A 23,134-nucleotide genomic window follows, 5' to 3' on the forward strand; every position below is an offset into this window, starting at 1 on the left:
TGATGAAACCAACAGTGTTGGGGCTGAGCAGTGTCAATGTTGCAGGCTCAAAGTCAGACACTGTAATCCATTTATCAGAGAAGGTAGCAGAGCTTGCTTAGTCTGTTCACTGTCTAGTTTTAGATTTTTTAATGCTTAATTCCTCTGTTTACGCTGCAAATGAAAGATAATTGCATTGCATTGTGTGTTTTCTTTGGTGCACACAGGTTTTTTTTTCCTGATTTTTCTCACCCTACCCCCATCATTGGTGTAACCATTGTTGCAGAAATAAAAGGGGTTGTGAAATTTTATGGAGAAATATAAATGCGTGAGGTGTTCATTAGTCTATGTGCTAAACAAATTTTAATTACATGTGTATTTTTTACAGTGTATATTCTGCTTTTTACATTTCATGCCTGTGATATTTCAGTATTCACTTACCACATAAATTTGTCATTTTAACAATTGGTCCGGCCCAGCGGCATGGCCTAGCAGCTAAAGTCCTCGCCTTGAATGTGCTGGGATACCATATGGGCACCAGTTCTAATCCTGGCAGCTCCACTTCCCATCCAGTTTCCAGCTTGTGGCCTAGGAAAGCTGTCAATGACGGCCCAACGCTTTGGGACTCTGTAACCATGTGGGAGACCCGGAAGAGGTTCCTGGTTCCTAGCTTCGGATTGGCATAGTACCGGCCATTGCACTCACTTGGGGAGTGAATCATCGGACGGAAGATCTTCCTCTGTGTCTCTCCTCCTCTCTGTATATCTAACTTTGTAATAAAAATAAATAAATCTTAAAAAAAAGAAAAGAATCGGTCTATTTGAGTATACATACCGTTCTCCAGTAGCACAGAATTAATTGCAAAAAGGTAAGACTTCATTGCCTGGGTTGTATTCCCTTGTTAATGTATAACAGATGGCTGTGGATGGAACATTAATTAGCATAAGAATTACACATGCTCCTTGAACTGCATGGGGTTAAGTGTGCAGAATTGAAATGTCCAAATTTGTCATGATATGATTTCTTGTTAAGTAACATTATGTGAGTGCCCAGCGCTGTGGACTAACAGCTAAATGCTCGCCTTTAATAGGCCATGATCCCATATAGGCGAAGGTTCTAATCCCTGCAGCCCCACTTCCCATACAGCTCCCTGCTTCTGGCCTGGGAAAGCAGTTGAGGACAGCTCAAAATCTTGGGATCATGCACCCATGTGAAAGACCCAGAAGAGGATCTGATTTCCTGGCTTTGGAACATTGCAGTACCAACCCATTGCAGCTGTTCGGGGAGTGAATCATTGGATGGAAGATCTTCCTCTTGTCTCTCCTCCTCTCTGTATATATCTGACTTTGTAATAAAAAAAATAAATCTTTAAAAAAATAACATCTTGTGACATAATTCACTATTTTTCTTCTTAGCTTAGTAGTTTATTTTTCAGATAATATACATTTAAGAATCATTGCAAAAGGAATATATGTTCTATTCCAACCAGATTAAATAGATGGCTATTTTTTGCTTTTCTCATATGTCATAGCTAACAGAAAATGCAAACACAGAAAAACCACAATGGATAAAAATAACACCAGCATCTCCTAATTTGATTATTTTATTAACCCTTGTCTATACTCCTGTACGGTTGTAGGCTTTATGCTTTTTTGTTGAGATTAAGGTTATGATTTTATAGTTGAAATGACATGACTATAAAAATCAGTGAATAAAGGAATGAAGAAGAGACTGACACAAGCAAGCATGAAGGATTTCTTAGAATTTTATTTATGAAATGCTTGAAACCTGTCCTTATACCCATAAAATTTTTAAAAAATGAAATTTTAAAAGTCATAAGAACATCTCCATTCATTTGTTAAACTCAGGTAACTGAAAGTTGCTCTTCTATTTGCTAGGGTAGAAAATTTGTGAAAACCGTGGTTTTTAAAAGTGCCAGATAAATAGAACTTTTCCTAAGGAGAATCAAACAAGATCAAGGACTTCTGGAGAGATCATTAGAACCTTCACTGTTGTTGGAAGTACGCCATTCCAATTATAAAACCTTAATGCCCAGAAGCAAACAGCAGAAGATTAAAAATCAAGCATCTAATGGAACAAAATGATGAGAGCCTAGCAGCATTGGGAAACATTTACAATGAGCACTGTGATAGGAAAAATGAGCAAAAAGAATAACCCAGCGATTCCCCAAAGGCAACACACAAAGAACAGCAACTTGGAACTTTGACTTGGAACTTGTGTCAGCCAGAATTATTTTCCATGTCTAGTGCATACTATTGGAGCAGTTGGTCTCTATGAGGTCTGACGGCTGCTGAGGGCAGGCTTCATTGTCCTTTTCAGGGATGTCATATTTGTTTTTTGTTGTTGTTGTTATTTTGTGTTTTGTTTTTCCTCTTTCTCATTAACCCATTGAGCACTCTCTGGTTCTAGTTTTCATATGTCTCCAACACACAGAGACTCTACTGCACACATGTTTTTTTCAAAAGTAGCAACTTCGTAATTTTGCATGAAATAGCATTCTCCACAACATGTGTCCCCCAAGACATTATGTCACAGGCATTTCTTTAATTACGTGGTATCTTCCCTTTGCTAGTTCAAGTGCTAAATGAGCAGCTGCCTTAACCTTTCTTGTTTCTCTTTCAATCTGACATGGTCCAGTGAATAGCGGTGCATGACATAGAAACAGATTTGAATAAGGAAAAAGCAAGAACAGGAGAAGAATCAAATCATTACATTTCTCCAAAAATGTTTTGAACAAAAGAAAGTCTCCAACATGAATTGCATAGCAATAGTTTAACACAGACATGTATTCATGAATAAGTTAGTGATTATCTGATTACAACATATGTGACATGTATTATTCTGGCATAGAGCACATACAATGTCAAATTGATTGTTTTGATCAATAATTGTCTTTTATATGTATGGGTGTTTATTTTCTTACAACTTTTCTTTATGTTAAATTTATTAATTCAAAAATATTTTTTAAATTTAATAGTGTTTCACATATGTAATATTCCCTTCCTATGTAGATGTTCTATGCATATATATTATTCTTTTTTTACATCACGGATATTATCTCAGATCATGTGGGGTTCATGACAACAAACAAAAACTGAGGAAATTAAGGTAGAGTGTTCAAGACAAAACTGAGTCCATAGCAAAATACTATTACAATTTAGATAGCAAAGTTTGAAAGGTGTCATAAGTTCTCACACAGGTGTCTCTCTATCTGCAAAAACATAGTGGTGGTCCCCACCTCACATATCGTTAAGATGATCACAACATTCAGAGAACTGAACTGTGGTGTCTGAAACTAGCTAAGTGACTCTGGCAAGGCTGACATTCCTTATCACAGCTTGCACTTTGAGTCCCAGCTGCTCTGCTGAGGATCCAGCTCTGGGGATGCACCTGGGAAGGCAGCAGAAGCTGACCCCACTCCTCATCTGAGTGGAGACCCAGTTTGAGTTCCTGGCTCCTGGTTAGGCAGCAGAAGCTGACCCAGTGCTTGGATCCCTGTCATCCACATGGAACACCCCGATGGAGTTCCTGGACCCTGGCTTCAGCTTGACCAGTGCTGGTTGTCAGACTAAATGGAGGTACTCACTCTCTCCCCATTTGTCGCTTCTTCTTTTAAACAAATAGATGAAAAACATGTTTGAAAAATGTAGAATCAGACACCTCGTGATGAAAATGAATGTAGGTGAACATGTAGAAATTCACAGATGAGATCTTCAGCTGGGTAGATCCTGCTGACTTTGACAAGAACTCATGTTGTTTAAAGGATTATTTTCATGTATTTGTATTGAAAATACATGAGTATATGCATGGGACATAGAGAGTCTTTTTAAAAGACTATGAGAAGGATGGGTGATTTGCACAGCAGTGAAGGTGGGTATTTCATATTTCAAGTTGTTTTTTCTCCCAGTGGAGACAGTTACAATTAATTTTTTTTTAATTTTAAGGTTTGATAACTTTGAACTTAATTTATACAAAGTGATAATCTCTAATGTATTTTTAGGTGCACAGTGACATGCCTGCTTTCTCCCTTCCCTAGTCCTACAGTGCAACTATTCTGAAATTTGAAAAACAAAGTAGAAATCGTGAAAGGACACAATGTGTGTTAGTGTAATTTCATAAGAAGGTTATTAGGATTCCACATGCTAATGAAAGGTGAATATGCTGTTTAATTAAATGATAACAGTTGCTTTCAGAATTAAGAAGTAAGGGGTATAACTTTTAGAAAGAGATGTGATCTCTGGAAGATGACAACTTCCAACAAGTAGCAGATATACAATCACAACTTAAAAATACACATACCCATAAAATTGAACTGCAGGTAGCATCTCACCAACCCATAAGTATCTTCATCCAAATATCTAAGAAAATGCAAATGGATTCAAGTTTTCACAGAGAAGAAAATAATAAGAGCTATGTTTCATATACACAGCTGTTGAAAAGTCATGCATAGTCAGTTTTTAACATAATACTGAATTTTCCAAGAGATCTCAGAAGACCTCTTGGAAATGTAACATGAAGTTCATGAATTCACCACTTCTACCACATAAAACTTTTCCTTCTGTGAATCAACCACACGAGAGAAGAGGCTACAATGTGTGAGACACAAGAACTGCTTCTGCAGCTAGACTTTGGAATTTTCTTATTAATATCAAAGCATATTTACTTAGGCCCATCCCACAGATAAAAATGACATGCCCTCATGTGCCTGGACAGTCCTCCACTACCAACACCTTGCTTCTATAGCCCTTCATCACACAAATCATTGGAAACAACTCTTCTTTTTGACCTGTCACATTCCTTGTTACCATAGGCTTCAGGTACATTCACTTCCTGATCCCCAGTGACCCTGCCTTCCTGAGTTCTGTGGGCATGTCCCTTTTCTTTCTTAGGAACAAGTACTTTGCTGAGATCATGACTCAGGCAAGCAGGCCTCCCTGCACCCTGTCCCTCTTGGTCGTGGTCAGTGATGTCAGCTAAATGAATTAATTTTAATTGAGGATTTGGGGACAGAGTGACCACGAGAGAAGGAGATGCAGGCAGACAGAGATGGCATTCCCTTTATGATTGTTTATTCCCAAAAAGTTCTTCAGTGGCTGAGGTCTGATCCCAGGACCATGAATTCCACCTGTGTCTCCCATATGGGATGCAGAAGACTTAAGGTCTTGGACTGAACTGTACCAGCCTCACATGAGCATTGGTTGGGATTTGGATGGAGGCAAAGCAGTTGGGCATGAAAGGGTGCATTAACAGAGGAGGGCAATGTCACAATGCAGTAACCCCCCCCCAAAAAAAAACTGTCAGCAAATATTACAATTTAACTTTTACCCGAACTTTCTGAAATGGCCATGTGTGCGTGAGTGTGTGTGTATGTGTGAGTGTGTGTGAATGTGTGTGTGTATCAAATGTAGTCTGTATGGTTACAGCCAAAAAAGCTTAACTTTTTTTGGGGGGGGGAGGTGTAGAGAATAATTAGTACACTTTTTTGCATTTGGACTAGCTGCTTAAATATGGCTTCTGACTTGAGGAAATCAGCCATAAATCATGCAGCTTGTTTCAACTTTTTGTGTCCTATCTCTATATAATTCAGGTAAAGAAACAAATAGTGTTTATCACTTCTAGGAAATTTGAGAATTTTTATGTTTATTTTGCCAAGGAAATAAATTCTTCCCCCAATGAAAGCCAAGTTTATTTAACATGTATATTAAGCTATTTAATGAATTTATTTCAATAAATTAAATATATAATATTAAATATGCAATGATATAAAATTAATATGTTTATATATGTTCAGCATATAAAATGTTAATGTAAGTACAGATATATTAATATGTTTAAACAATTGAATGGTAAAGTAAACTAAACTATGCATATATGTAAACATCAAGGTGTTTTGGCTTTATCTCTTTATCCTTTTGTAATTAAATTTGGTAGATACAATTGCAGTAATACATTCCTGCCTTCATCCATTCTTGCCTAGCAATATTCCCCATGACTTTCCATCTTTTTTATTGTTCAAAAATATATTCTCACTCTCCTCGATAGTCACAGCTTAGTGCACCACTAACCATCATATTTAACAAGTAAAAAATCAGAGAAGTCAATTTCCCAGGAGTAGCAACAACAATCAAATCTCAAGATGCCTTTTCCATTACTACACTATTTTTGTACTACATTTAACTATGACATATTAGGGGAAAATCATGAGAATTGTCTTTTTTTATTTCATTTCTTTTTTATTATTATTATTGGAAAGGCAGATATACAGAGAAGAGGAGAGATAGAGAGGAAGATCTTCTGTCCGATGATTCACTCCCCAAGTGAGCGCAACGGCCAATGCTATGCCGATCCAGAAACTTCTTCTGGGCAACCCATGCAGGTGCAGGGTCCCAAATCTTTGGGCCATCCTTGACTGCTTTCCCAGGCCACAAGCAGGGAGCTGGATGGGAAGCTGGACCGCCAGGATTAGAACCGGAGCTCATATGGGATGCCGGGGATGCAAGGCTAGGACCTTAACCACTGCGCCACCACGCCGGGCCCTCATTTAATTTTAAATCAATGTTTCAAAGGCTCTTATGTTTCCCCTTACCCTCCCCCCATGGTGGGTTGCTCCACCTTATTGCAGTATTACAGTTCTGGGGTTGTTGACTTGTGTACTTAACTACTGAATACAAATGACAGTGATTATCAAAGTTCAGGAAAGGGTTAGATCTCCTGGGGCAATGATCATTGCTAATAAAAATAAGGACAAGAAAAGATCATCTCTCAGAGAAAATGAGAGGCTTAAGCTGCCTAGAGTACATGGAGCAAACTTTGCAGCGTTTGGAAGTCTGTTGGAACAGAGAACTAATTTTCTTTCTGTAGGAACATGTGATGGATCTCAATCTTACTCGTTTTCCAATATGAGAAATCGGTTGTTTCACATTCAAAACTAATTAGAGGAGGGAAAATGACAACCTCCAGGCCCTGGAACAGCCTCTGTTGACTGAGTTACAACTGTCCTTGTTTGCTTTATAACTGACTGTCCCTGTACTGAAAGGAAAGGTCCATGTAAGGGGAAATGTCTGCATGGAAATCCTAATAGGAGCAGCTGCTGGAACACAGGTCTAACAGTTCTCATTCTGTTCTCACACTGTGTTCTCAGATGACTCAATGTTAATGACACAGTAAGACAGGCTCTAACGAAAACACCTGCTTGGCAGATATTGCATCATCTGTGAGTTGGATATCTGCCAAGGCTTTCCATTCACTTACATTTTTTCTGCAATTTCACACTTTCCTGGAGTGTTGTCAGGTGAGAGTTTTATTCCTGACTATTGTCTTTTTACGTACAAAGATTGGCCATTTTTGACAGACTTTTTTTTTCTGCCATGAAGTTCTCTTATATGTAGTTGGAGTGTTCTTTAGTGCAAAAAATAAATAAATAATAAAGATTTACTTAAAAGGTAACTTAGTTATGGTCCAAAATGTCTGGTGCACAAGTATTTTAATTCATACTCATAACAGGTAATCAAACTTGGAGAACTCTATTTTGCTAAATGCATACATAAAATGAGTGAATCTTAGCTGCATTTTTAAGACATGTTGATGGACCTCCTTAGTAAAATTTAAGAGAACTTGTGAAAGTTTGTATTTTTTCTGTTGTCAAATCACAAACTCATCCTGAGTTGCAAATGCACTGCAATTAAAATCTACACAAATTTGGTGCTGCACATTGTCTTCATAAGTCACCCTTACATATATTTCTAACCTGCTTCACATAGAGTTGTTCTCATTTGACATCCTTTATGAGTCCTCTAGTCTAGCTGATTAACCATTCACTCAGAGTCACACACTTCGGCCTCCAGTTGTATGATCAGATTAAAGATCATTTTATCTGTGATAACCAGAATTGAATCCCAGTCTCTCTTAACATACACAAAAACACATATTATATATCAATTCATCTCCTTACTTCTTCATGACTTTCCTTGTAAAATCTATAGTGAGTTGGTAAACACGGATGAATAGAAATTTCAAAGGGGTCAAAAATACTGAAACTTTAGGGAAGGCCTGAGAGTGGGAAGGAATTCTTAGTGAACTCACTGGGAAGGATCAAAAGAGAAACCTGAGCCATCACCAAATGTGGGAGCCACATTCTGAACAGAAACACATCAATTTTGAATTTGTACTCTGTTATTTACATTGTCTTTGTATAAATATGCTTCAGGTGCAACTACATCGTCCTGATAGTGTTGTGCACCACATAAAACTGACAAACAAAACTCAGCTTTCAGAATTCCTTCTTCTGGGATTCGCAGAGTACTCAGCCACTGCATGCTCTCATCTTTAGGCTGTTCCTCTCCATGTACTGTCACTGTAAGTAGAACTTGCTAATTGTCCTGGCCATCCTCTCTGACCCACACATCCATACAGCCATGTACATTTTCCTCTCCAATCTGTCCTTGGTGGATGCCTGCTTTCAATCCACCACCATCCCCAAGATGCTGGTGAACAGCCAGATGCAGAGCAGAGCCATCAGCTATGAAGGCTGCACCACACAGATGTTATTCTCTCTGCTATTTGGAAGCGTGGATGACTTTCGCCTAACCATGATGGTCTATGACCTGTTTGTGGCCATCTGTCACCCTCTACACTACATGGTCATCATGAACTCCCAGCTCTGTGTATAGCTACTTCTGCTGTGCTGGGTCATTGCTGTTCTGAATGCCCTTATGCAGAGCTTACTAATGCTGAGGCTGAGCTTCTGCACACATTTTGAAATTCCTTACTTTTTCTGTGAGTTGAATCAGGTGATACGCAGAGCCTGTTCTGACACTTTTCTCAATGACCTCATGATTTATATTATATCTGTACTGCTGGGAGTAGGTCCCCTGGCTGGGATCCTGTTCTCCTACTCCAATATCATCTCCTCCATCCATGCCATCTCATCAGCTCAGGGAAAGCATAAAGCCTTTTCCACCTGTGCCTCTCACCTCTCTGCCATCTCCCTATTTTATGGCACAAACATAGATGTGTACCTCAGTGCCAGTGCTGCCCCAGATTCAGGCTCTACTGCAGCAGCCTCGGTGATGTACACAGTGGTCACCCCCATGCTGAATCCCTTCATCTACAGCCTGAGGAACACAGACATGAAGAGGGCTCTGAAAAGACTAGTTCTATAAACTGTAGTGAACCCCACAGTGTTGGAGCTCAGCGGTGTTAGTGACTGTATGTCTCACACCTCAATGTTAGACATTGTGACAAAATTGTCAGAGGAAAAAGCAGAGCTTGCTTAGTCTGTTCACTGTTTTGTTCATATTATTATTATTATCCTTAGTATGCATTCTTTTAGGTCTATTGCAAATAAACAAGCAATTGCATGGTATGTGTGTTTTCTGGTATGCCAAACTTTTTGATTTTTCCTTTATCCCACTTTTATTGTCAGCATTGTTTCAGAAATCCATGGGTACTCAAAAATTTCTTGGAAAAATGGAAATCAATTAGAACACTTTATGTGTTACATGACTTTTAATTTCATGTGTATTTTTAGAGTGCCTATACATTTTTCAATAATTTCATATATGTTAAATTCTATTGAACTACCAGTTATATTTGCTTTTGGAATGACTTTTTTCGGTATGCAAACTAGTATCCAGTTGCACCAAATTTAATGCAGAAATATAAGATTTCATTCTTTTGATGGCTGTGTTTTATTCCATTTATGTGTACCACATGCTCTGTTGAGGGGAATCTTTGTTAGCATAGCTTTATACATATTCTATTTTTTTTAAAGATTTATTTCTATTATTTTTTATTGGAAAGGCAGATATACAGAGAGAAGAGACAGAGAGGAAGATCATTCTTCCAATGATTCACTCCCCAAGTGAGCGCAACGGCCAATGCTATGCAGATCCGAAGCCAGGAGCCTCTTCTGGGTCTCCCACGCGGGTGCAGGTTCCCAAAGCTTTGGGCCATCCTCGACTGCTTCCCTGGGCCAGAAGCAGGGAGCTGGAAGGAAGCAGGGCTGCCGGGATAGAACCACCGTCCATATGGGATCCCGGGGGTACAAGGCGAGGACCTTAACCACTGTGCCACTGTGCCACTGCGCCAGGCCCTACACATATTCTTGATGTAGATAAAGTTAAGTGTGTGCAATTGGAATGTTCACATTTCTCATGATATAATTTTTTGTCAAACAACATCTTATGACTCTAGTGAATATTCTTTTATAGCTTAAGAGTTCATTTTTTAGTTAAGATACATTTAAGAATCACTATGGTGATTTGTTTTATATTTATTTCAACCACAACAGAAAAAAAACATATTTTATGCTTTTTATTATATATGATAGTTCATATATAACACACACATAAGAACAAGATATGTAAGAATGGAACTGGCATCTTGTGACATGTTTATTGTATTAACCCTTGTCAATACTCCTGCACAGCAGTAGTCATTCTGATTTTTATTTGACATTAAGACTATGATTAAAATATATAACTAAGTAACTGCATAAACTTGTAGAAGAAAAGGAAGAAAGAAGATATTGATGTAGGGAGGCATGACTAATTTCTTCAAATTTTATTAATGAAAATCCTGAAACCTGTTCTTTTTCTATCCATACAAATTTAAGAACTGAAATTAAAAAAAAAAAATCAAAAGAACATCCTCATCCATTTCTAGGTCACTTGATGCAACATTACTCTCCTCACTGCTGGATTAGAAATTTTCTGAAAATACCTGTTTCTTCATTGGTTTTCTGAGAATTCTTCCTAATCCTGGTAGGACAATATGTTATTATAAATCTGTTCTTGTTCTAATTCTTCCCATGAGACTCCTGGAAGGTGAGACACTTGAAGATGATGGTAGTTTGCAAAAACTTTCAGAAGACACTATACTTCATAAAATTTAAAATATCCATGCATAACACCTTGACAGACAGCTATGATGGCTCAAGTAGCTGTTTTTGCCATGCCCATGGGAGAACAGGGTTGAGTCCTGGCTCCTGGCTCAGGCCTAAACTCATTCATTGTAAGCCTTTCTCTCTGCCTCTGAAAATGAATTTCCATGTGATTACTTTTTCAAAGTTTGACAAAACAATGTTTGTAAAACCTCCGATCTACAGAGTTGTTGGCTGTGGGAGCTGGTGTGGCCTGGGATGGTTGTCTGCTCTGAGTTGACTCAAACCAGTGTTGACAATGACTGGGTCCCCAGGCAGCCTCGTACACCCAGGCTTAGCAGGAGATCTGGCTAGGAATCGGGATCATGAGCTCCATCATAAATAGGACGAGGAGTGCCGGGAGAAGAAGCAAAGCTTCAGAAGGTTGTGGTCCTGCTCATGGCCATCACTAGCCAGCTTTGCTCCGAGTGCCCACTGGAAGACATGTGCATCTACTTGTGGCCAATGCTGTGTTGGGTGGCAGCCTAGAAGATTACTGCTACTTGCTGGAGCACCATTTACTCTGTGGCACGAGTTAAAGAATCAGTTAGCTGCACCATGAAACAAAACAAAACAAAAAAAAACCAAAAATCCAACCAACCAACCAACCAACCAACCAACCAACCAACCAATCCCTCAGTTGGGCAGGCTCTAAAGACTCTATCATCTTCCCATCTGTATCTACTCATGTGATGGTGCAAGCATTGTGTCAACATACTACAGCCACATAAACCAAAACGACCAAAAAAAAAAAAAATGTGATGTTCCTCTGAAACCTTGCATATTTATTGAAAAATACTGAGCCTTTTGCCTTATTCCCATATACTTTTTCTATGCTGTTTTAATCACCATCCCCCATGTCAGTCAATGCTCTGTGGGAGGGACAGACAAGATTCCTGCCTATTGGAGAGAAGGTTTCATCTTTCCCTAATTCTTGACTTATAAATCTGTGTCACAATTGCACTTTGTCATCCTTGATAAATACCTGTTTGAAAAGTTAAGATCAAATTAGTGTACTATAAATATTGTCTCAGAATGAAAAAAAAAATGCAGTTAATTTCATTGTAATGGAAGTGCAGTGGACCAGAACATCTGCTCATTTCACTGGCATACATTTCCACATAAACATAATAATATTGCTCACACATCAGATTTCTAGAAATTCCATGGCATTTCTGAGACACATATAAGAACCAACATGAAACTATGGCTCAGCAGGAAAATATGACTCAACAGAAACTATGAAACAATGGGTTATTTCAGTGACATATTTCTACTATGTCACATAAAATTTTGAAAATTTAACTTCATCTTATGGCTAAAATCCTCACCACGCATGCGTAGAAATCACATACACGCATGTGTAGAAAGCACAGGATCTTGTTCTAGCTGCCCACTTCAATTCCAGTTCACTGATTGTGGCCTGGAAAAGCAGTCAAGGATGGCTCAAAGCCTTGGGACCCTGTACCCGTGTAGGCAACCAGGCAGAATCTCTCGGCTCCTGGCTTTGCGTCAGCTCAGCTTGTTCCTATAGCCATTTGGGCAGTGAATCAGCAGATGGAAGATCTTTATCTCTGGCTCTCTTTCTTTCTCTAATATTGATTTTCCAATGAAAATAAATTGGGACTGGCAGCGTGGCCTAGTGGCTGAAGTGAACGAGCCAGGAAAAATATGGGTGCCTGTTCGAATGCCGGCAGCTCCACTTCCCATCCAGCTCCCTGCTTGTGGCCTGGGAAAGCAGTCAAGGATGGCCCAAAGATTTGGGACCATGCACCTGCGTGGGTTGCCCAGAAGAAGTTTCTGGATTCTGGCTGCAGATCAGCATAGCATCAGCCGTTGCGCTCACTTGGGGAGTGAATCATCGGACAGAAGATCTTCCTCTCTGTCTCTCCTCTTCTCTGTATATCTGACTTTCCAATAAATAAATAAATCTTTAAAAATAAATAAACAAATAAATATTTAAAAAAGAATGACTGTGAAAATATGTCTCAGCAGATTCAGGTGATGTTGGCAATGTCATGACCCCACATGGAAGCAACTGTCTGAGTCTCAGATGCCCCACTGCTCCACTCTTGGATAATGTATCCAGGGATACTGTAAATGTGTGTGGATTCCTGTCACCCAGTTGGGAGACCAGGATTGAGCTCCCGGCTTCATGGAGGCCCAGCCCTGGCTATCATGGCCTATTGGGGGTGAGCCAGCAGATGGATGATCTCTTTCTAACTCTCTCAGTACCTTTATCCTTTAGATCATCTCTTTAAATTATATTACACAAACAGAGTAAAATATGTCTTCTTTAACAGTGCTTCTCCTTTAGTTTAGCAATAAATCAAATCAGTTCTCATCTTTTCTTTCTAGAATTCACTAGACATTTCTGAGGCCCTTTTGGCAGCATAGCATTGCTTCAAGATTTTTTTTTAATAGTAATTTCCTTTATCAAAATGTGTCCAAGTGTTGAAACTTTGGGAAGCCAAGCTTTAAGGAAAATGTGACTAGCTGAAACAATAAAAGAAAAACAAAAGCACAATTACATATACATATTCAAAATATGTTTAACCAGGGCTAGTTGCTTGTGTTTTAACCAGGGTTAAGTTGTTTATTTATTTATTTATTTATTTATTTATTTACTTGTAAGAGTGAGAGAAAGAGTTAGACAGTGAGAGAGAGATTTTCTACTCCCTAAAGTGCCATAACAGCTGAAAGAAGACAAAGTCAGAGCATATGGATGGCAGAGGCCCAAACATGCAAGCCATCTTCCACCTTGAACAGTAGAAAATAAATTATAAAGAACACAGTTGGGGATCCCCAAGGAAAGTCTGAGCCAATTTATATAACCTAAAAGTTTTTCATTAAGCATTTTGAGATTATCTCGGCATATTTGAAAAAACTGGGGTGATTAAACTGACATTGTAGTTTGTCGTGGATAATAAACAAGACAGTATTTTTGCACTTTATTGGGAGAAACAACAAGGCCATACATAGTAAAAATGATTGATTATCACGGTTAGAATGTGATCAAGAATACCTGCCTCGGGAGAAGCGAACAAGATATCTTCCATAAAATGAAAATTTTAATAATTGAGAATACTGTGGTCTGATGGGTTGTAGAATGCTGGAAGCATATATTTGACACAAAGTAGGAGAGTTCATCATACCCTGAGGCAAAACAACCCATTGATATTGTCTATGGGGATGAACATTATTAAGAAATGGCAAAGCAAGTGCAAATCTTATGCAATTATCAGGGTGGATAGGAATAGTAAAGAAGCGATCCTGTAAATCAAGAAGCATAATATGACAATCCATAGAAATCATGAAAGGCTGAGTCAAACCCAACTATAAGGCTCCCATATGATACATAGTAGAGTTAACTGCCTAACGGTAGGTAAGTAAGCACCACTTGCCAATTTCTTTTTAAAAACAAAATCTGAGAATTCCAAAGAGATGTGGAAGTCTTCGTATGTCCTTGTATAAGTTCTACTAATTGAGAAGCAGCTTCAAATTTTACATCACTTAAAGATCATTGTTCTGTCCATATTGGTTGATCTGATCTCCAATGAATGATGACAGAAGGCGGCTTCATTACCCAGTGGCCAAACACTAAGTGAGCCCCTCCATTGTTCAAAAAGATTTTGTGAAAAAACTGTAATCGGTATTTTAAGAATATAACACTTAAAAATGGCAGTTTGCTTAACTACTTTAATAAAGGCAATAAAAGAAAGCCTGAGAAATGCTGGGAATGTTTGTGAGTCCAACTCCTTTTCTATAGCATGGCATGATCTGAGTGGGCCAAGACAAAGGCCAATCTGATTCCCTTATGCTAGTAATATCTAAGCCAGTACCTACTAAACTATGCACTACCTGACTATTGTTAAGGTGTACTTTGACCCTAGGCTGCTTTTTAGAATTTTCCATAGCTCACCCCACCTCCCCCCCCCAAAAAAAAATCTCAGCAGGATCAGTGCTTTCAATCAGCCAGTCCAACTTGATGATCAAGTATTTATGGAAAAACAGGAAGGAGGATAAGATGTGTGGCAGCAACCTCAAATTCTTGTCTCGCAGGAAAGAAGAATTTTCATGCGGACACAGTTTAGTTTTAAAGCAGGATTTATTAGGAAGGCTGAGAAAAGAAGACTCCCGTCCTAGCGACTGGAGGGGGGTTTGAGATAGAAAAGACCCTTATCTCCTACCATAGTGGCAGGAGGACAAGAAGCAAAACCCTAGTGCTCTGCCATAGTGGCAGGAGAAGAATAAGCAAAACCCGTATTAATGGTGGGGAATGCACCTTTTAAAGGTTTCCCTCAAAGATGTTTTTCCACGAACAAAGAAAATTCCTGGTTTCCATGGTACCTGGCCTTGGGACAAAAGGCCACAGAGGTGCCAGACATAGGACATTCCAGGCCTTGGGCGGATGTGTATTACTTCTTCCTGCTCTCCTTTCAATGATAAAGAGATCTGCCTGAGACCCTCCCACAATGGCCAGAGGGGATGGCCGATACTTCAGGTGGGGAATTGATATGCTAATAGCACCCCTGTCCCTTGGAAGAGACATGCTCTGGTGAGTTCAAGACATGGTGGGAAATTCTCTTTTACTCAGGGACCCAGAATACCCTAACTGCCTACTACCCACTCTAACTCCTCTCTCACATTCTTTGCCCCAGTGAGTGCCCCATTTACATTTTGGGCATTTTCCAGGTGCTTTCTTTTGTTTATTGCAGTTCCTTTGGGTATTCCTGCATCTGAAACATTTTAAAGTTTTTTCTGGAGTATGGCTGAACCCTGCAAAGTTTAGGCAAGCATTTGAGCCCTTGTTGTTTCTGAATCAATGTCTCTACAGATCTTAATATATTTCATTACATCTCCTGTTTCTTTTACTGGTAAAATTAGCTTGACAACATTCCTCATTGTCATTTCCAAAAGCTAAAGCCTTTCATATTTAATTGTGTACAGCCGCTCCTTAAACTGTTTGATCTAAGACATTTTCAAGCCGTACAATAAACTCCACATAAGGTTCATTAGACTTTTGTAACATTCTATTCCAAGACCATCATGATCTCCCTTAGGTATGATTTTATCCTATGCTTAAGGCTATTTTGCTCAATTGCGCACAAACTTGAGTAGGATTATAAACTTTCTGCAAAGACAGATCAAAAATGCCCATTCCAGACAGCATCGGGTAAGTGATCTCTCTAATTTGTGCATCCTGTTAACATTTTCCATGACCTGTGAGGCAAACATATCATTAAACCACATGTTCCACTATAAATATTCCCCAGGAGGCAATAAGGATCTACAAAGAATTTCCCATCTTCTGGTACCAGGGTGCCATAGTGATTGGTGAATCCATCAACAATCTCCTTAATATATGGAGACTGAGTCCCATATGATGTCACTGCCTTTTTCATTTTGGAATTATGATCAATATCTCTACTTTCCCATTGAGGTGCCACGGATGAACTGCCACCCTGAGGGGACTGTCTAATAAGTGGAAAACTGAAAACATCCCTGTCATTATCCGAATCATGATCGCACATCAAACAGACTCAAACCGCAGCGAGAGCTGGAACAGCGTGGCAACCACATGTGAGCTGCTTTTGCTTTCAGTTTTTCTATTTCACCAGTCAAATGTAATTTTTGCTCCATATGTGGGTACTTCCTCTGTGTTTTATATTTTGGGGAGTTCATGAGTCTGACTCCGGGGATCTGAAAGATTTCTGCAATGGTGTCACTGGATCCAAATTAGAAGACGTTGGAACAGGTATGACAGGTTCCGGATCTGACAAAACCTGTTTCCTTTTCACAATCACCTACACCCGGACCTCCTCAGCTAAATCATACTCATGAGTAGACTCCTCAGCTTCCTCTCTCATTTTATATGGAGACAACACCAGCACATCGTCCTGATCCATACTGACAGCCACTCTGATCCAACACAAACAGTCCAAAATCTACAGGCACCTTCTTTCCCTGTCTCAACGGCTTTTCCACATTCCGCTTAACTCTGAACCAAGTTTCGAAGTCCAAAGAGCCCTCCTCCAGGAACTAAGGATTAAACTCAACAACAACATTAAGACAACAATCTATCCAAGCTTGGATGACTCACACCCCATGTTGCTTAAGAACATGGTGTATGAAAATCGCAAATGGAGTGGACTGAGTTTGTCCCGTTACCTTGTAATAACTTACGTCAATATGTCTTTCTGCTTACCCATGGCCTCCAGTGGGCTTCTATTCAGTTCCTTATCAAGGCTCCACTTGTGAATGATCCCTCTGAGGGAATCAGGACCTGAGGTATGGCTACCAGATGGACAAAGATCAGTATGTAACAGATGCAAGTCCAATGATGTAATGCACACTTTATTGAACTCAACAGGGTATTTATATGCTAGGCAGGTTACCTAGGAAACCACAGAAAGCCCCTCTAAAGGTAGCAAACAAGGAAATGAAGTTACAAGCAGTGTGAAGGGAAAGAAATAAACATGTTTTTCAGGAACGGATTCTAGCAATCAGACCAATTAACTGAGGAAGGGGACATGATAGGCTACAGGCAACTAATGAGAAAGGAGGCATAGGGAAGCGCTGCTTATTCCCAGCCATGCTTGGCCAGTGAGGCAGCCACAGTCCCACACAGGAAGTCTGCTTCCTGATAGTACTCTCAGTAAGTTGAGAGTGTATGAGCTTTTAGGTCCTAGGGCATCTGATGGAATGCTTCAGAGATGCACTTCTACACTACAGCCAACTCTTAGGTTGACAAATTTAACATTATGATTTTTTAATATATGCTTTTCACTTTTAAAAATCATTATTTTAACTGATATTTTAGGGAAAATATTTGTTTAGAGCATACAATATGACAATTGATGTTGGGTTACAAAATATTAACTACAACATATAGGCTTGGTGTAAAACTAACCATCATATTCAACATGTAAAAATTAGAGACATCAGTCTCCCAGGAGTAGAAGCAACAATCAAATCTCAAGATGCCTTTTCCATTTCTACATTAATTTTGTGTTCAGAATTAACTAGGACTGTTAGGAGAAACACATGATAATTATCCTTGGGGAACTGGCTTGTCTCACTAAACAAAACATTTTAAAGTGAGGAACTAAATGGCAGCTATTTGCAATGCTGCAGAGCAGGAGAAAGACAGAGAGGATTCACCTGATCCATCATGGTCTCTTGGGAAACACCTGCAAGAAAACGGCTGCGTGTCATGGCCAGAGTCCCTCAGGGCCAGCAGGTGCTTAGAGGTCAGGAAGCTACCTAATGAGCAGGTGCCTGGAGCTGTAAGTAGCTCCTTTGCTGTGGTCCCTCAGACTAAAAGCAGCCTGTTTTCTGCATTTGAGATCCTGAGTCTTGCTCTGGGACCAGAACTTCCCTCCTTCCCTCTGCTGTGCCTGGGACAGAGCTGCAGTGTGCAGCATCCACCATCCAGGGAGAAATTCGGGCATCCCTATATTCACCTTCTTCCCACAGAGCCCAAGCAGGTGAGCCTGGCAGAAACTGCAGAAGGGTCCCAGCCTGTAAACACAGATAGCTTTCCCTGGGAATAACCTCAAACTGATCTAACCTAGCTAACACCTGGGCTAGGTCTGTGGCGGTGACTGCTATACTGAACTATTGAATGCATTTGTCAGTGATTATCAAAGGGGAGGAAAATGTTGGATCTCCTAGAGCAGCAAACATTGCTAATGAAGAAATGAGGGCAATAAAAGATCAATTCTAATAGGCAATGAGATGCATAAATTGCCTAGAGTACATATAACCACTCAAAACCAATTAGACAAGAGATAATGCCCACTCCTGTCCCTGGAACCACCTCTGCAGACCGCGTCACCACGGTGCCCATTCAGGAAGAGAAGAGTTGATGTAACCGATGTCCCCATATTAATAGGAAAAAACAAGTTGAGGCAAAATGTCTGCCTGTAAATCCTGATAGCAGCAGGTGCTGGAACACACAGGTCTCAGAGTCTTCTCTCACTGTACTCTCACATGACCCAATGTTAACTTAGTAATAACTTAAGAACAGCTCTCTCAAAGACACCTGCTTGACAATTATTGCATCATCTGTGAGTTGGATACACTCTAGGGTTTCTAGCCCTCACATTTTCTTCTGCGATTTCACATTTTCCTGGTATGGTGTCAGGTGAGACACTTTTATATTTTCCCTTTATTGTCTTCTTACCTACAAGACTGGACATTGTTGACAGCTTTTTTCTGCCATGGTGTCCTTTGATGTATATTTGTATTGTTCTTAAGTGAAGAAAAAGTGTATTTAAAAGGGAAGTTTGTCATGTTCCAAAAATGTCTGATGCAAAAAATATTGTATTCCACGTTTAGGAAATATCGAAATATGAATTTCTATTTCTCCAAATGTATGGACAAACATTAGTGTACCGTTTGGTGGCATTTTCCAAGACATTTCGATGGACCCTCTTAGTGAAATGTAAGAGAACTTGGGAAAGCAGGCATTTCTCTGTTGTGAAAATCATTAAGTTACCCTAGGCTCCACCTGCGCTGTTACTAAATGTACAAACATTTCATTCTATAAATTGAGTCTTTTTTAAAAAAAGATGTATTTATTTTTATTGGAAAGGCAGATATACAGAGAGAAGAAGAGACAGAGAGGAAGATCATCCATCTGATGGTACACTACACAAGTGAGCACAACGGCCCCGCTGCGCCCATCCAAAGCCAGGAGCCAGGCGCTCTTATAGGTTTCACACGTGGTTGCAGGCTCCCAAAGCTTTGGGCCATCCTCAACTGCTTTTCCAAGCCACAAGCAGGGAGCTGGATGGGAAGTGGGGACAACGGGATAAGAACCGGCCACCATATGGGATCCCAGTCACGTGCAAGAAGAGGAATTTAATCACTACACTTCCGTACCAGGCCCATATACATTGAGTCTTAATAGTTCAGTTTCATATCTATATTTCCAACCTGCTCAAGTTGAGTTGTTCTTATCATTTGACATATCTTGTGATTCCTCATTGGTCTACGTAAGTGAATCGCTTATTCAAAGTCATACCACTTCTAACTTCAGTTACACCATTTGAGTGAGGATCACTTTAACAAGCAGAATTAAATCCCATTATTTCTTGTGGTATGTGGAACCACACATTATACACTGCTTTTTCACCTGCGTTCATGTTCATGCATTTAACCGGAAAATCAATGGTGAGTTTTTAACCACTGATGAACAGAAATACCTAATGTTGTCAAAGATCATCTCATTAATTGTGAGAGCATTGATGCTTTAGGGAAGATGGAGGCTTGCAAAGAATGCTTGGTCAGGGTTTCCACTAGGAAGGACCATATCAGAACTGACATATCTTGAAATGTGGGAACTCAATGCTGAATGGGAAAACATACATTTGGAATATCTGCTCTGTTGGTTACATCTTATTTTGTACGCATATGATTCAGGTTCAGCTACTATTTCCTGTTAGTAACCTGCAACATATGAAACTGGATAACCAAACTCAGCTTTCAGAATTTCTTCTCCTGGGATTTTCAGATGACCCAGCACTGCAGCCTTTTCTCTTTGGGTTGTTCCTCTCCATGTACCTGATCACTGAATGTGGGAACCTGCTCATCATCATGGCCATCCTCTCAGACCCCCAACTCCACACTCCCATGTACTTATTCCTTGCCAACCTGTCCTTCTCTGACATCTGCTTCACTTCCACCACCATCCCCAAGATGCTGGTGAACATCCACACGCAGAGCAGAGCCATCAGCTATGAAGGCTGCATCACACAGATGTTCTGCTTCATAATGTTTGCAACGTTAGATGACTTTCTCCTGACCGTGATGGCCTATGACCGGTTTGTGGCCATCTGTCACCCCCTACACTACACAGTCATCATGAACTCCCATTTCTGTGTGCAGCTTATTCTGTTGTGCTGGGTCATTGGTGTCCTGAATGGCCTTATGCTGAGCTTACTGGTGCTGAGGCTGAGCTTCTGTACACACCTGGAAATCCCTCATTTTTTCTGTGAGATAAATGAGGTGGTCCACAGAGCCTGTTCTGACACCTTTCTCAATGACCTCATGGTCTATATTGCAACTGTGCTGCTGTTGGTTGTTCCTGTGTCTGGGATCCTGTACTCCTACTCCAAGATCGCCTCCTCCATCCGTGCCATCTCATCAAAACAGGGCAAGTATAAAGCCTTTTCCACCTGTGCCTCTCATCTCTTGACCCTCTCTCTATTTTATGGCACAAGCATAGGTGTGTACCTCAGTTCCAGTGCAGCCCCAAGTTCAGCCTCAACTGCAGCAGCCTCGGTGATGTACACTGTGGTCACCCCCATGCTGAATCCCTTCATCTATAGTCTCAGGAACACAGACATGAAGAGGGCTTTGAAAAGATTGCTGTTCCATAAATGATAATCGAACCCATGGTGTTGGAGCAGAACAGCGTCAGTGACTTCATGTCTCAAATCTCAGGCTCAGACCGTGTGATGAGTTTACGAAAAGAGGAAACAGAGCTTGCTTATTTTATCACTGTCTTGATTTTATTTTTATAATAATTAATTCCTCTGGGTATCCTGCAAATGGCTGAACCATTGCATTGCACTATATGTTATCTGTGGACACTCACAATTTCTTCCTGAGAATTGCTTTTCTCTGACATTTGCTATGCACCTTGTTCACGAAATACAAGACTCAAATATTTCATTGAAAAATGGAAGTTGGGGAGGGGAATTCTATGTGCTGAAAACTTTTAATTCCATGTGTATCTTTACAGTGTATAGAGTGCTTTGTATATTCCATGCCTATCATTTTTCTGTATTCTCTTTAACTACCACATGAATGTGTCTTTATAAGATTAAGCCTATTTTAGTATGTATAATATTCCCCAGTTACACCAAATGTATTGCCAGAAAGATACGATTTTGTTTTTTTAATCGTGGTTGGTATTTCATTTTATATGAGCAATAGAAGCCTGTTGATGGAATGTAAATTAGCATAACAATTGCATAACAATTGCATGCTCCCTCTGAATTGCCTGAAGCTAAGTGTGCACTTTTCTCATGATACAATTTTGTCTCAAATAACATCATATGACACTATCCGATGTTCTCCATCTTAACTTGCTAATTTACCTTTCAGACAACATACATTTAAGAAACAGTAGAGTAAAAGTTTTGGATATTCTATTCCAGCCACATCAATGAGACACATATTTTATTCTTTTCTTATATGTTAGAGCTAATACGGATTACACACCAAAAAACACAGTGTGTAGGAATGAAACTGGTGACTACTCCACTGCACATGCTTGCAGGCACAGGAGCCAGAGCTGGGGGCCAGTCCTGTGGTGGTCATTGGAGGGTCGCTCTGACAGCTCCGCCTGTAATATGTGAGGATTGAGCATTTGTTGTGCAGGGCTGGGCTGAGCCACAGCACCCATTGCTTTGCTGAAGATAGAGGGAAAAATAAATTGATCTACTACCCCAGGGCAACTTGAGAGCAAACTATTTTGCAAAAGGAAATTCAGAGGTGGACTATGACAGTCAATCGAGCTCAGAAAGATTTCCTCATCCTCGGAGCGGTAATGCAGGCAACATCTCAGAAGTACCAAAAACACATGAACAGAACCCTCAGAAAATACTCCATAATGGGGACCCTGGGATGACATTGGATGGCAGTTGCCCATCCCCCGGGTTTATGTGGCAGTTGGGAGTCTGGGTGTGGTTTCTCCTCTTGTATCCCCTCTCCTTCTAAGGGGAGAAGAAGAAAATGTGCAAACAAAGGTTTCACCCACTACCCTCTGCTCCTTGACCCTTCCCAACCTGATCGTCTATGTAAACATTATCACTAATAAAATTTAAAAACAATGAGACTGTCATCTTGTGATTTGATTATTGTATTAACCCTTACCTATACTCCTATAAGCAATAGTCTTTCTGCTTTTTACTTGTCGTTAAGAATATGCTTATATAGTTGAGATTACATTACTGTAAAAATTTCAAGAAAAAATGAGGAAAGGGGAGATTGAGGCAGGAATGTATGACAGATATCTTAGATTTTTATTTATGAAATGCGTGAAACCTATTCTGTTTATAGCCTTAATGTTGTAAATAATTTATTTTCTTTTACATGATGTTAACACTGTTGATCAGAGTTGGGTAAGACAAGGGTTAGGGGAAAGTGTGTGTGATCTTTAGTTTCAAATTTTCTATTTCTCCCTTCTGTTCTGGGGGA

General features: G+C 39.8%; 2 protein-coding genes across 2 annotated transcripts; both read left to right on the top strand.

The window, feature by feature from the left end:
* The first annotated feature begins 3,845 nt into the window (after positions 1–3,845).
* LOC121171820 (olfactory receptor 1571-like) lies at positions 3,846–9,161 on the top strand. The gene is given in 3 exon segments (XM_041003547.1): positions 3,846–3,870; positions 4,811–4,920; positions 8,364–9,161. Coding segments are annotated over 3 exon segments (933 nt in total).
* An 11,225-nt stretch (positions 9,162–20,386) lies between these two features.
* On the top strand, positions 20,387–21,313 carry LOC121171823 (olfactory receptor 7A10-like). The gene has a single exon (XM_041003551.1). It carries the CDS (start codon positions 20,387–20,389, stop codon positions 21,311–21,313), a length of 927 nt encoding a protein of 308 aa, XP_040859485.1.
* Positions 21,314–23,134: the final 1,821 nt, after the last annotated feature.

Source organism: Ochotona curzoniae, unplaced genomic scaffold (assembly GCF_017591425.1).
Source record: "Ochotona curzoniae isolate NIBS_2020 unplaced genomic scaffold, NIBS_Ocur_1.0 scaffold_274, whole genome shotgun sequence".
NCBI lineage: Eukaryota > Metazoa > Chordata > Mammalia > Lagomorpha > Ochotonidae > Ochotona > Ochotona curzoniae.